Source organism: Octodon degus, unplaced genomic scaffold, assembly GCF_000260255.1.
Source record: "Octodon degus isolate 3935 unplaced genomic scaffold, OctDeg1.0 scaffold00003, whole genome shotgun sequence".
NCBI classification, from domain to species: domain Eukaryota; kingdom Metazoa; phylum Chordata; class Mammalia; order Rodentia; family Octodontidae; genus Octodon; species Octodon degus.
In genome coordinates this window covers 9,611,723-9,626,846 of record NW_004524579.1, presented here as the reverse complement: position 1 = coordinate 9,626,846, position 15,124 = coordinate 9,611,723, and the positions used below count along the sequence as shown (strand labels likewise).

Here is a 15,124-nt window from a genome sequence, read left to right as displayed (position 1 = left end):
CTTTAAAATCTTTTTTTAATTATATCTACTCCTCAGATATGTTACTATATCCAGTAACATATCTCTGCTTTTCACTCTCCCCACTTTCATGCCATCTTCATATAAATATATATATTTATATGGCATGAAAGTGGGGAGAGTGAAAAGCAGAGATATGTTACTGGATATAGTAACATATCTGAGGAGTAGATATAATTAAAAAAAGATTTTAAAGTAATATAATACTGGGACTTTGCCAATATCTTTGAAGACAGATAAACTACTTCACATTCATCAATTTTTAAATTTAGCTTAAAAATGAAAAAGCCAGAAAAGTTTGTGAGAACTATAAAAAAATGGATCGGTAGTCAATGCCTGCCTCTTATACACAAAACACAAATTATAAATAGCTCTAGAGATAAATAAAAGTGTGTTAAGTATCTTTATCTCTTATCTAGAACTTTCCCATTATTTTATTTTCTGTTGACTGCAAAGAAGTAAAATGGCTCCTCAATTTATTTTTTAGTTACTATAACCTTTGTTCCAAATAAGGACAAGGATAATGTTAGAAAAACTATATTAGCCAATCTCATTTGTAAATACAGGAGACACAGAAATTATATTTACTTTTAAAACATAGCACTCCTGACTGAGGTAACAGGCACTTTGGCAGCCCTTTTATTGGCATATTTTTATGTGTTAAGTATATCCCAATGTGGAAGAACTTAGGTCCCAGAGGAAGCAGAATCACAAGGACACTTGTTTCCTCCACAAAAGAGGCATAGGAAAAGTACGGAAATGAGGATGCATGTAAAAACAATTTGCTTACTTTTTGATTACATTACCTAACTATTGTTTTATAAAGGTGCCGCAGTAATTCATTGACAGCAGCTCTGATTGGAGCAGAGTACTGGGAAATTTAAAATAAATGCAAAACTTCTGACATATGTGTCATGGAAAACAATTGAGAAGCAGGACTGATACTGCTTCCATTTGGTATATTTAAAATCTTTAAGTGAATTATAGAAAAAGATGTTAGAGAGATACACAGGCTCTCATGACTTATCTAATCCAAAGATGTTCACCCAAGGAAAACTCTGTCTTATAATTTTGGAACAAACAGAAGATGGCCTAAATTTGTTGCCACTGAGAATGTTTAATTCAATTTTAATTATCTTTACACTTACACCCTTAATTGGCTTAAAAATGATCCAATTACATATGATTGTATTATCTCTTTAAAGTGATAGTTCATATCTCCCTACTATTCTCAGAGAAGGAAAAAGAGACTGTTGTATCAGTGTCTAACTCCCAGACACTGATCCTAGAGCAGCACACACCCTACAGCTTTGCCATTAATGGCCTGGAAGATCTGAGCAGGTGAGGCAGGGCCATAGCAATGACAACCAACTCAGAATGGCCTCAGGAACTGCCTTCTATGCTACCTATGAGGGCTGAGGTCATGAAAAAAGTAGTGGGAATGTGTTGGGCCAGGAGCAGTGTTAATTCTCTTGTTGTTTGGGCAAGGGGAGTTTTAAACATCACCAATCGAGTAAAAGCTTTGGACTCCTGAGCATCTGTCAGTCACAGGTAGGCTATTGGCTCCAAGGCTCACACTTCCAGAGGAGAACAGGGATTGTGTATAAAAGATGTACCTGGAGATCCAGATGTATATAGATACCCAGATGTGTACACAGACACACATGAAGGAAAGCAGCACACATGTGAGGGACCCCATGAGACAAATGAAATTGTGTAAAAGGCTAACATAGAGCATTGAATCCATTAAAACAGAATAAAGTATTGCTATTAAGGTGCAAATATAAACATTATCCATCATGATGTTTAAAAGTAATGTAACAAAAGCAAGCAGATAGAAGAGATGGGACACATAATTAACTCTCACTTTTATAACATATCACCCATATTTTAAAAGTCGAAAGAATAATCAATGTTATTTTATTTCTTTAAATTTTAATATCTTTGGAGAGAGAGGAATGAATCATAGGACAATGTTTAAAAATTTTGGTTTTTAGTTCTGCTTGTTTCTTATTTAGCCTAAACTTAATTAAATTTAGTATTTTTAATTAGAACAGAATGATAGTATATGATGATTTCTGGATATAGCTACACAAACATTTATACAACAGTGAGGATGATTATTTGGGATGACAGGATGTGAGGTTATTATTGAAATTTTATTTTACTTTTCTTCATTAAAGAACATGTAACATTTTTATAAAAGCAACAAACTTATATTATTCTTTATTATGAAAGATTAAACAACAACAAAACATACTGGCATGAGTCCCAGAAACAGGGCTCAATGAGGGCATTACTAAAACCCCTTCAGAGACAACCATGAGAAGCTTAGATTTGTTTAGCGAGCATGTTTTATAATTTTATTGTGTTCCTGGGCAGGAAGAAGTATAATTAAAAATCGGTTTTGGTCAAAGGCCTTGAATTCAAGGAACTTACATTTTAGATAGAGGAGAATGTGAGGGATTAAGCAACACTAAGTGAGGGAAAGGGATGAATAAATACAGCCCCGAGTGAAAGGATCCTGGATGCCACTGCGGTGGTAGATACACGTCGTGTTACCCCTGTGGGAACAGCAAGAATAACCCCTGAATAAACTATCTGGTGCAAAGGACATACTGGCAGGGGTTCCCCAACTGTAGTAACAAATGCACCACTGTAGTACAGGACGTCAGCAAAGCAGAGGGCTGTACGCACACAGGGGCAGAAGGCTAGGGGGACTCAACTTCTGCTGTGAACATAACACTGTTCTAAAAAGAAAGATTATTAATTAAAAGAATAAAGACAAAATGGGTGAGAAGATTGCACATCACCAAGGAGCTTTCCAAAATGTTCTTCCATCTTTAAGTGTTGTGACAATGTGTGATAACAATGTCACAGGGCGTCTCAGAAAACCCCCAGGGGCAGTTCTAAATGGCCCTATCCTTCACTAAGAAGAGAAAGGACCTTAAAAGAACTGATTAGGCAAGAAAGACCTATTTCCAGCCACTCCTTCCCTGCCTCTCAGCAGAGACCATGGTGGTTTCCCTTATTAACCTTTTAATTTGCTCTCAAGTTTCTGCTGCCAGATTATTTGGTAGCCTCACCTTTACCATTATTCTAATTGTCAAGGTCTATGACAACCAAAACAGCCCTTGCAAACATTATTAGCATTTGCTTTTTTATGTGTCAGAATCATGTTTTTTACCTAGCTTGATTCAGAAATAGGAGAATCATTTTTTTTTCTGTTTCACTATAACATCATCAGAGAAAGTCTTTTTATAGAAAAATTACTTGAATAGAGTGTTTTGGTCAAATGGTGTTTGTAGATAGGATATCATGTCTGCATCTTGCACAGCAATTAACCACTGGGAGGAATGTATGCAATGTGTTAATTATTGAAACTGTCCTACCAATTTGATTTGAAACTGTCTCATTGCTATTTATCAATAAAATTATGGGAAAAAATTATTTTTTAAACAACTTTCACTCCCTGTTATAAATTCTATTCAAGCACAGGCTGTTGAGACAGGTATGCACATATTTTCATATATAACTTGGTTTTTTTTAATTTGGATTTTGTTTTGCAATGCAGGGGAACAAGCCTGGGGCTTTGGGCATGTGAGGAATACATGCTACCATGAGCAACACTTCTCTGAACTCATATACACACATTTGGCCAAGGGCAAAGGTACAAGACATCTACAGCAATATGGTGGGTTCCGCACTACCAACACAATCCTCCTAATGATGTCAAGATTATCCTAAGAACTAGAATGACTGAGGAATGCCAACTCCTCTTATCTCATCTTCCTATTCCTCTTTCTTATCATGACTGGAGATTGAATCCAGGGCCTTTGCATTGTACTGAACTCCTCACCCTGTTTCAACTTTTTTAAAGACTGTGTCTCACTATACTACCTAGACTAGGTTCTATCTTGCCACCCTCTGGCTTCAGTCTCCCAGACTGCTGGGTTAGAGGCATGCACAAGCATGTTTGACTATAATATTACTGTTTCTGTCTTTTCTGAAACTTTTCTTAGGAAGGTAGGTATCTGATGGTGCTTGGAATCGTACCATAGAGGACAGTTACTTCACTGCACAGGTCTCTGAAAAACAACCAAAGGTCCACTGTGTCTTAGGCTCACTCATTAGATTCTAAGCTCCAAGTGAAAGAGATACCTCAAATAGTGTGACTACCCTGTAATTTGACACATGAAGCAATTTGCAGGAATCAGGAAGAATACTTGAAAAATAGTTACAAGTGGTTTCTTTTATTCTATTAGGAAAATTTCACAATGAGAATAAAATTTATACTTTACTGGATGCTGTGTTAGAATTATCAACTGAAACCTGAACAGACTTATTTGTGTTAGACATCAGAATTATTTCAACAGATTAAAATTTACATACAGAGCTAAGCCTGCCAACAGAAAACTACAACGAAATGTTTAAAATACCATCCTGAAGCTGTGTATTAGGTATCAGACTCAGGTGGAAGAAACAGAGGCAGGACAGTACCCATGTCCCCTCTGGGCAGGTGAGAGCTGTGGGGTGGGTTCATTCCTAGGGCCCAGGTCTCCAATTTACACATTAGTTTGCAAAGAAAGATCTTTCTCAAACACACAGGGGCATTTCTACCCAAGAAGTACATAGTTGAAACATATAGGCTGCGTCACTCTTCTATACAAATTTACTAACTTATTTAGTTGATTATAAATAATTCATTCATTTAAAATGGATATGGTACCCACTAAACAGAATGGATGTAATGGGTTCTCTAAGGACAAAAAAGATGGAAAGGAAGGTCACTGTTCCCCAGGAACTAACAACTGAATGGCAAAGGCACAGCAGAACGTATGCACCTAAATAGGCTTTGCTGGGTACCAAGTGTCCTGTTACATCAGAAATACCACTGCCTCAAGATGATGTAAGTTGCTGGAGATGGTTTTATTTAAAGCCCTCCATTTCATTTTATATTTTCTCTCATTTTATACTGTTAGACATATATTGGAAGCTTAATAACTACTACTGACACTGTCTGCACAAAATAAACCATTCCATTCACAGATTGCTAGGTTAGGCAGGCAGTCACAGTTCCTTGCCAGCAATAACTTGTGTTTCATTTTTACTAATTTCTACCTTAACTGACTTATTTTAAACTCCACAAATCCCCTCCTGTTTCATACAGGATAAGCCAGCAAATATTACAGCTGCTTGCTCTCCTTCCATGTAACATGTGTGTCTGCCCTTAACGCCCATGGTGACCTCGTTGTGCCACACTGTGCTAGGCTGCTTCTCAGTGGTGGCTACAGGTGTACAATGCAGGATAAATGATCTGACATCAGATTCCATCCCATTCGATATGCTTTGGCTTGTATGTTACTGTGTTGTTTATGAGTAACCATCTTAACCATTCTGCGTCTTGGCTTCTTTAGCTATAAAAAGAAAATCATTCCAATGCACAAGACTGAAATATTAAATAAGGTATCTTATATCCAAATACCCAGACTACTGTGCTACATATGGACAGTGAATATGATTTCATGTCTTCCTTTATTAAAGTAGCTTTATTATTCTTATAGCTTTGTAGTGACATGGAACATCAAAAAGACCTTGGTGGTCCCCCTTATTAACATTTTAATTTGCTCTCAAGTCAGCCAGAATAACCTGGAACCACAATTTTGAACATAAAAAATGATAAACAGTGTGCGAGACTCCCTAAGATCCAGACTGTGGAGCATCCCATACATGTTGAAGTAGACTCTCAATGTAAACATAATAAAAACACTCTGATTCTGTATCACTTTGAGTGTGAACTTTAAGCTCAGAAAATTATAATACAAGTAATTCTGATAGAACCCTCCATCCTCCAAGCATCCTGACAACACTGTGCACTAAAGCACCTTGTGAACTTCCAGTCCTGAAGTCAGCCTTATAAGTGAAGCAAGTGGCCCTGCTACCTTGAATCTTCTTAGACTCCCTGCGAAACACTGATTTTACTGAAGTTGGTAGCAGACTGCCTCTAACTCAAGGCCCACTGTTTCATAAACCATTTTCCGTGCTGTTTAGATGGAGATTATTTTTTCCGTGTCATGCTCCCAGTGTAGTGTTCCATATCAAGACATACTTATAATACCCAGAAGACTAGAAGAAAACATAACTGGGTATATGCATATATCATTAAAGACAAAGACAGAGAGGTACATTTTGGGGCAGATATAAAGTTATTTAGCCTTAGAAATAACATAAAACAAGGGCCAGGGAGATGGCTCAGTGGAATAAGTGCTTCCCTGGCAAGCACAAGGGCCTGAGTTCAATCTCTGGTTCCACAAAAAAAAAAAAAAGAGAAAGAGAAAGAGGATATAAAACAGATAATTATTTTGGGAAAAAGTAACTTGTGTTTTCTAGAAATCTCTTATACAAAGGTTTAAAATCTATATTATGACTTTGTATTGAAAATATACTGTAAGAATTTAGAAAAATTCTTGGCATATGGCAGAAAATATATAAATCTTTACCAATAAATAAAAAGGTTAAAATCTGGCTCGGATTTGGAAAACAGAAAAAGCAGCTCAGCAAATCAGAATGATCTCGAGCTGCTAAGGAAGTTAAGTGGTGGGTGGAATTAGCAATGAGTTCAGGTTAATAATGCTGTAGCTTCTACAAAATCATCTGACAAATTATTATTATGATATAGATTATTATCTTTACCCTTATTCACAGATGAAATAAAGAAAAGAAAAAAAACAAAGTTGCTAGTCTAGGTCGTTTAACAAAGCAGAGCGGTCAATGGTTACAATGCTTATCTCAGGACATTTTTGTCTCTTTCATTCTCATCCCCCCTGAATGCTGCCCTTAAGTCCCCAAAGAGAAGACAATGTGGTGCTGCCTCGCAGCTGAGAAGTCCATTTTCCCCACGTCTCAGAGACCCTGAGCAGTCTTCGGACTGCAATTTATGCCAATGGTAGTGTTCACTCAGGTCAAGGAATCCTTTCTAAGAACAGAATTCTGCCCGATAGAATACAATCCAAGAAAATGAAACTCACTTGTACAGACAAAACACTGGACAATACACAGAATCAAGACAAGGTACAAAATTTTTAATACATACTTAAGTCTGTCATCTTTACCTTTTGTTTTACCATGAATACGTATAAATTTAGTTATAAGTTTATGATCATTAAATTTTACAATGTTTCCTTATTTAGCACTCCTTTTGGTTTAGATAAATGGAAGGAGGTTCTAATTTATTTATCCAATGTTACAGTTCTGAGAGTATTCCATAATTTATTTGAAAACACATTTACATTTCTAAAATGTTAAATGTTATGGTCTACTGAACACTCACCTAAACCAGACTTTTTTAATCTTTTTAAGTGCTGACTTGTTTGTTTTCCAGTGGGAGATTTTTGCCCATGTTTCATTTCTTTATCTGAACTGTCTGCTTCACCATTTTTAGATTCAGATCCTAAAAAAGGAAATAGTTATTATACCATTATCTTATTCTCATTGCCCTTGAAAAGAAAAACTAAAATTGTTTTAAGAACCATAGATACAATCTTTTTTTTCTAAGAGTTAATATACTACCTTTGGGCACAGTCTGATTCCCCTACTGGATCTAAAGAGAAAAGCCCAATAAATCAATCAAATAGGACAAAAAGCAAGAACAGATGGCCTAATAGCAGAGACAAACACACATTCACTGATCTGATAGCCCTTAAAAGAAATAGAGTGAGGTCTTTTGTAAAAATACACGAATAAGCTTGAACAATGCAATGTCACTTAAAGACAATATAAGATAGAGACAGAAAGATGAAGGAAAGACCCTTGAAGAGAGATCAAACCTTTATGAAAACTTTATGCTGAAGCAAGAACAGAAAATGTAAACATTGCTCTATAAAATACAGAATGGTATATAACTGATAAAGTGACAGTAGATAAATTAGGAGAAAAGGTCAGGGCTGCACTGAGGTGAGACGAATGTTGCTAGAACACAAAAACTAATAAAGGATTCCAGATTCTGCACTAGAGGACTGAAAAACAAAATCACACTCATGCAAGAACTGCTCTTGATGGCGTTACACATCAGCATAGGGGCTACCATTAAAGCTCAACATTCAAAGACAAGGCAAAGCAGAAGCAGCAGAACCCACAGAGCATCACTACACTGTTTCCCGCATCTACTGGTATTATCGAATGAAGTCATCCGACTATGTGCGAGCGAGCTAGTGCTTTTTTCTAAAAAACTAGAAATAAAGTATATATTTGAATCACTGAGTCAAAGATGCAAAAAAAATAAAAATAAAGAATAAACCAAATTTCAAGTGGAAGGATTATTTAGTTTCAGAAGAAAAAAGAAAAAAAAAAAAAACCAAACAAACCAAAAACCTCATGATATCTCTCGAGTGAGGAAGTGTCTTCTGAGAAGAAACTAGCCAAGCACACGAGCTTGCAGCCCTTTACCTGAAGGCGAATCCGACTGCTCATCAGACACCTTCAGGGGTGTCAGCACGACACGAGGGACAGTCTTGTTTACCATCATTGAGACTCCATTTCTTCTTTTCTGCTGCTGTCTCAAAGCCTATAAAACATGATAATAAAATATAAAAATCTAGGCAACATGATTTCTCATAATTGAATTAAATGATCCACTTAAATAAAATCTCTTATACTTAAATTACACAGAGTTCCCAATCTGTCAGGATTCCTTATAGTCACCTTTGTGTCTTTTTCCCTCAAAAGCATAAAATCATGCTTTGGCAAAGGGTATAAATAAGCTCGAGAGCATTTTTTGGCATAATTCTGACAGCACAGCAGCACTTAACGGTTTGCTCTACCTGGCAGTACGGCTTGAGCGCCCACAGAATGTGAAACTGTGACTCGCAAATAAAATAAATGTAAAATAAATGTTTCGAAACCAGGATAAAAATATATGTGTCTGCACTTCTCCTGCAGGTGCGCCGGCTCCAGCGCCGCTCAGTCAGTTAACACCGTGTGTCATCAGTATGTACAGCGTGTAAGGGCGACAGTTCTGATGCATTCACTCAGCCGTGGGGAGCGCTGCACAAAATCACTGAACATGGCAGGAATCATTTATTTCTGTGAAGGGAATCAGTCCTAATCTTGGAAACCTTGCAGCACTTGGTTTCTGTCTGCTTGACTTTGGGCATTAACCTTCAGAACACGAACATGACAGGGTTCTAGCAAATCCAGGGAAAAAAGAGATACCAGAATAAATCTCTCCAAATGGGAGTGCTTTGTGTTTCATAAATGAATCGACTGTTGCGATGATAATGTAATAAAAGACATTTAAAAGTTTTGAAATACAGCTTTATCTAGCTGATCGCTTTATGCAAGAACATTACCTGTAATAAAAAGGGTCTTAAGCACACAAAACGGAAAAGCCATTAAATTCACAGTCAAAGGAACACTAAAACTCCTCAAAAGGTCAAAAGGCTGGCCGCAGACTGTCGCAAACGTTTTATTCATGGTTTCTGTGTAATTCCTACCAGTTTTACAATAGTTCAGTTACTTGATTAATGTTCTTTGACTAACAGTTGTCAGAATCTCCTGAAATACTGCATTGACTGTACTTCGCCTTGCTGTCTAAAAGGATGTCATTTTATTTGCTCAAAGTATTAGCTGAACGTTCAACTTGTTGACCATAAGACTTAGCTATCAAATAATTGCAGTAGTGAAAAATTAAATATCACTTAAACAGCCAAGGCTTATCAGAGATTTCAAGCTCAACAAGGAAAGGAAAGGCTCAGAAAATCTATTGCAAATGACACGATTCCTAATGATAACACAGGACATGTTCCTTTGGATTATACATTTATAGATTTCCATAAGGCCAGGCACTGCGGGCGGACAAAAGATACAAATGAATATTAAGATGTCATCTTTCTTATTTTAAAAATATTTAAATATGGTATATGTGCTATAAAGTATTTAAGACGTTTACTCTTCCTTCTTGGTGTATACACTATCACACATAAACTATGTGTATATTTGTATAAATGTCTCTAGTCTCATGTAAGAACTCAGAGTACTTTACGGACATTCACCTAACAATCCAGTAATAGAATGGGGCAACGTGGTCCTTTAAATTATAATTAAGTCCATCTTTGCCCATGAGGTAAGAGTTCATGAAAGAAAAAAATCCTGCACAAGCGGTAATGAATTTTAGGAGACAAAGTGTTACAGATTTCAATTATTTCCCTTCTCAAAATAGTATGCATTTATAAATGTCTAGTGTATGTGTCTATGTGTCTCTGTGTACCGATACATGTGAAGGTAGATAATTTATTAGAAAATGTTAAGAAAATAATAGCTAGTCTAACTAGAGGCCTAGAATCCAAATAGAAAGTCAAAGATAGCCTTTCTTTCTGGAGCATATGTGGTATGTAACAAAATATTGTCCTTAATTTCAAGAGCTGCAAAGACTCTACTGCAGAAAAATAAGCAGAAACAAAAATGATATATAGAAATAAGAGCAAAAATCTACAGCTACTGTGAATTTTAATATCAAGCAAACATAAAGAAATGCTAATAAATATAAACCCATTCGAATAATTTTGCTTGTTTTTAGGTTTTTCAGAGACCAGGTCTCCCTATGTGGTTTGGGTTGGCTTTTAAAATCACTGTGTAACTCCAGCTAATCTTCAATTTACCGCAATCCCTTGGCTTCAGATCCCGACGTGCTGGAATAACAGATATGTACCACTACGCCCAGTTGAATGGTGTCTTTTTCCTGAATATGTATTTCTTACTCAGAAAATGCAAGCAATATTTTTCAACATAATATTTTCCAACATAATATTTTTCATAATACTGATATGGGACACTATATGCCTACAGGTGAACAAAAGTAAATGCCCATTATATAAGAAAAATAAATTTTTAAGCATATTAAAAGTACACAAACTATTTTGTTTTACCTTTAAAAAATAAGCATTAAATTTATTCCCAAATAACATCTGGAGAGGCAGATAAGGAAAACTTGAAAGTGACTTTGCAGTGACTCTAGCGACAGCAGAAAAGCAGCGAGTGGATGGACAAATTCAGGGAGTTCAGCACTCCATCACTAGAACTGGAAGGAGGCAATCCTATTTCCTAGTCTAGACCAGCACTGGCGAAGCTCTTGGAGCCTCCAACGGTAACAAGCAGCCTGCTGCGTCACGTGTGCCACACGCTGAGCATCACTGCTCCAGTCAAGCCAGAGTGAATCTGTGGCTGCCTTGAAGAGTACAATCTGCTCTACCAAAAGCAGGACTATCTGACTCTGGACACTGGGGTACTCTCCAAGCAGAACTTAATGGTGATAGAAGAAAAAAAACAACACTGCATCCCCTGGGTTGCTGGTGGTAGCCTGGATGACTCTCAACAAGAGCACTGGGCTCTTCCACTCATGAGGCTCCCTGCCTCTTAGGTGGAGCATGCATACTGCAATCAAAGAACGCTCTCTAAATGCGTATTTTGGTTTGGGTTATGCAACCCTAGTTGCGCAACTGTGTGCAAGCCAGCTACTCAAATATGGAGCATGTTCTCCGTGATGGCTTAGATCTTCCCATTCTCCTAAAGCCTCAGGCACTCAAGTCATGTTAAAGGTGGGGCTTCTGGGAGTGTCTGGATCATGGGCATGTGATTGGTGGACTCCACGAAGAAGGGAAGATGCACCTGGGTGTGGGAGCCCCCGACCAGCAGGCCACTTCTGATCCTGATGGAATTCAAGCATTCTTTAAAAACTGCGTTTGAAGACTTACACTCTTGTACTGCAGTGTAAGCACTGCTGACCTACCACAATAATGTGACAAAAGGTTTAGTGTCTTGCATTTTCACGAAGGGCTAATAAGGAAATACATAGCAATTCTACGCATCTTTCCCTCATCCCAAGTGTTTCTTCCTTTTGCACATTATCTTTCTTTTTCACAGAATTTATTGTACCTTTCAGATTTTATTTACTCTTTCAGGAGAAAAGAAAGAACGAAGCAAGAGAAAAAGAACTATATATGTATACACACAGAATAGCTTGGATAATTGCACTGCTGATTTCTGCTGGCTTATTGAAAGGTACAGTTAATGTTTAAGTTTTTTCTCTTCTTAATTTTTTATAATTTTTTCACCAATTTTGCTTGCATATATCTTGTAATCTGAGTAACTAATTTGAAGACAACATTCTACAAAATAACAAACATTGTTGAATGCCTGTGATTTTGTTTAGTGAAATTTGGTATCATTTCTAATGTTTTCAAAATTATTTTTATTCTTTTAAAAATTTGAAGATAATAATTTTACACATCTAAAAGTGCTAAGCAAACTATGCCAAACATGGAGTAGAGTAACTGGCATGCAGGTAACAGACCTGGATGGAGAGGCTGAGAAAGGCATCTCTCTTGAGGTGACAAAGGAAATGACACCTAAGTAACAAGCAGTAGGAGCCACAAAGAATACTGGGCACCTGAATCCATAGAGAGAAGGCACAGTATCTGAAACCCTAGAAGGAATGGAATGAAATAAATGTAACGTAGTGAGGCTACAAACAAAGACAGGGCCATTTACAGAAAAGGCAACAGACTCGCCCAAAGCGGCTGCCCAACTTTCTAAGAAGAGCAGCAGAAGTTCACTTGAACAGGCCCTCGCCACAGCAGGACATCACTACACCAGCACTCCAGCACCAGAAACAGAAAGCAGGCATGGCCCACGGAAATGCAGACTGGCTTCCCACAAAAGAATTTCGTTTGCCTTTGTCCATGTATCCAGCTTCCATTTATACAGCCTCAGCGCGTGAGACACGTTGTCCCACACACATGAGTCACAATTGCAAAGAAGTCTCATTATTTTGAGGGGTCACTTCTTCAACAGGTGCAGTACATGCTGCCTGTACCTTAGCTTGTCTGGACAGATAATGTTCCTTGCTTAGGAATCTGAATGCCATGCCTCCCCCTGAACTTCTGGCTTTGTCTTCGCCATAATATTTTACTCTCCCATCACACAAATGCTTTATTTTTCCCTATGGAATTATTAACTGAAGCATGCTTTGAAATTCCATTTCTCTATCCCAGAAAGTAGACTCACAAAACAGATTTTTTTGTCTGTTTTGTTCATGAACATGTCCCCAAGTACACAGAACATTGAGGATGTACAAGATGTTCAATAAATACTCATAGAATCAAACTAAAAACTGTCAAAAATAAGTTAATTACAACAGAAAAGCACTCCATTAGATTTTTTTTATTTAAAGGCAAAAGTCATTACAGTTCAACATATCAATACTTGATGAAAAATACCTGTTCCTTATTATGCCTAAGATGTTTGAAATGCAGTGAGATAGTGAGGTTAAGATTGATAGCCTAAATTGCTTGATAATAACAATAAGCTTGTCTTCTGAATGGTTAACACTAAGTTTGCAGACCAAAATTAGAGAAAAAGGAGGGCTACAAGGAAAGCCAACATTTTGGCCCTAACTTTCTAAGGTCATTTAAGACTCAGGACATATGAGAACTTGTACTGTAACGTCATGTACCTCGGTAGTGTCCCAAATTTTCTGATCAAGAAGATTATGGGGCCAAAGAGGAAAGTGATCGATGATGTAGAGTGTGCCTAAGGAGAGTCACGTGGGGAGAAGACACTCTCTCAGGCTTTCACAGAGAGCACATTGGCCAAGCAATGGCCGTGACTCATCCACATGGCTGCACTGATAAAGGTTCTACAATCTGAGGTACAGGATCTCAGGATAAATCCTGAGGGCATTTCACTGACCTTCTCAGACCAAAAAGCTACAACTCTTGTTGCATAGGTCCTGCTTTACCTTGGTCTTAACCATCCAGTAGAAAAGTATGAAGACGAAATATAGGAAGTAAAGCCATGTTGTTATGTTGAGCTGTGGGGGACTCACGTCAATAATTTCTGACATTGCCAATTAAACAGAAGACCCAATGCTATTATGGGCTACTGGACTCTTAGAATATTTTGCTGAGTTTACACACCTATAATATTCAGTAACGGAACTTAGAAAAAATGGGGTATACCGATGAATGTCCATTTTCTATCTGTGTATTCAAAGTGGTTAGGATAGATATATAGTTGCATTCTCTTAATGAATAGAATGATTTGTTCTAATGGTGTTTGTAAATAGGATTTCAAGTCCACATCTTATACAGCAATTAACCACTAAGAAGAATATATGCAGTGTATTATTTGTTGAAACTGTACTTCCAATTGGATTTGAAACTGTCTCATTGCTATCTGTTTATCAATAAAATTTTGAAAAAAAAAGTCATTACAAAGCAATAAATAGTTAACTTTCTTGTCACATAATAATCCTTCACATTCTGATCAGTCCTGTTGTCACTGCTGGACACTATTTTATGTAGAAGACCTAACTTCTCAGGTCACCTCAGAGTATCTGTATAATCTTAGTTTCACATCTGAAGTACAAAGTCTCACACACACACAGCTTCCTTCTGCTCTCCAGGCCATGTCTATGGCTCAGATCAGAAATTTCACTAAGGAGTTTCTGAGTTTTCTGTTTCTCAATCTCCTGTCCCTGTTATTTTCTGGGTTCCTCATGACTGCAGTTGGGAATGACAAACAAGGTAACACAATGAATCTATCTAAACAATCCAATCATCAGCACAGCAAAAGAACCTTCTGGGGCTCAAGTGGTCAATTACTAGGTTCTCACCAATTTTAAAAACAAATTACGGTTTAAAAAATTTGCATGAATGGACACATTAGATGCCCTTGCAGGGAGCATAAGAAACTATTACCGGGCCTGGGGATACAATTCAAGTGTTCTAAGCACGTGCCTGGCAAGCACAAGGACCTGGGTTCAAACCCCGGTACTACATGCCATGCTGGCCCCGTGCCAAGTTGACCACTGAGTCCAGGCGTGGTAGTGCACACCTGTAATCCCAGCACTGGGGAAGCTGGGACAGGAGGATCACTATGATTGTGAGTTGCATAGCCAGACCCTGTACCAAATAAATAAATAAACACATACATATACAAATGATTAAAATATTTAAAGAGGGGCTGGGGAGATGGCTCAGTGGAATAAGCGCTTCCCTGGCAAGCGCAAGGGCCTGAGTTCAATCCCCAGTTCCGAGAAAAAAAAAAAAAA

General features: G+C 37.5%; 1 protein-coding gene across 1 annotated transcript in view; it reads right to left on the bottom strand.

The window, feature by feature from the left end:
- Asxl3 (additional sex combs like 3, transcriptional regulator) overlaps positions 1-15,124 on the bottom strand; it is a 148,606-nt gene that overhangs the window by 67,997 nt on the left and 65,485 nt on the right. The window contains exons 7-8 of the mRNA XM_023715678.1: positions 8,464-8,581; positions 7,349-7,468 (exon numbers count right to left, since the gene is read on the bottom strand). Of these exons, the coding sequence (XP_023571446.1) occupies positions 7,349-7,468; positions 8,464-8,581 (238 nt within the window). The remainder of the gene's footprint in view (positions 1-7,348; positions 7,469-8,463; positions 8,582-15,124) is intronic.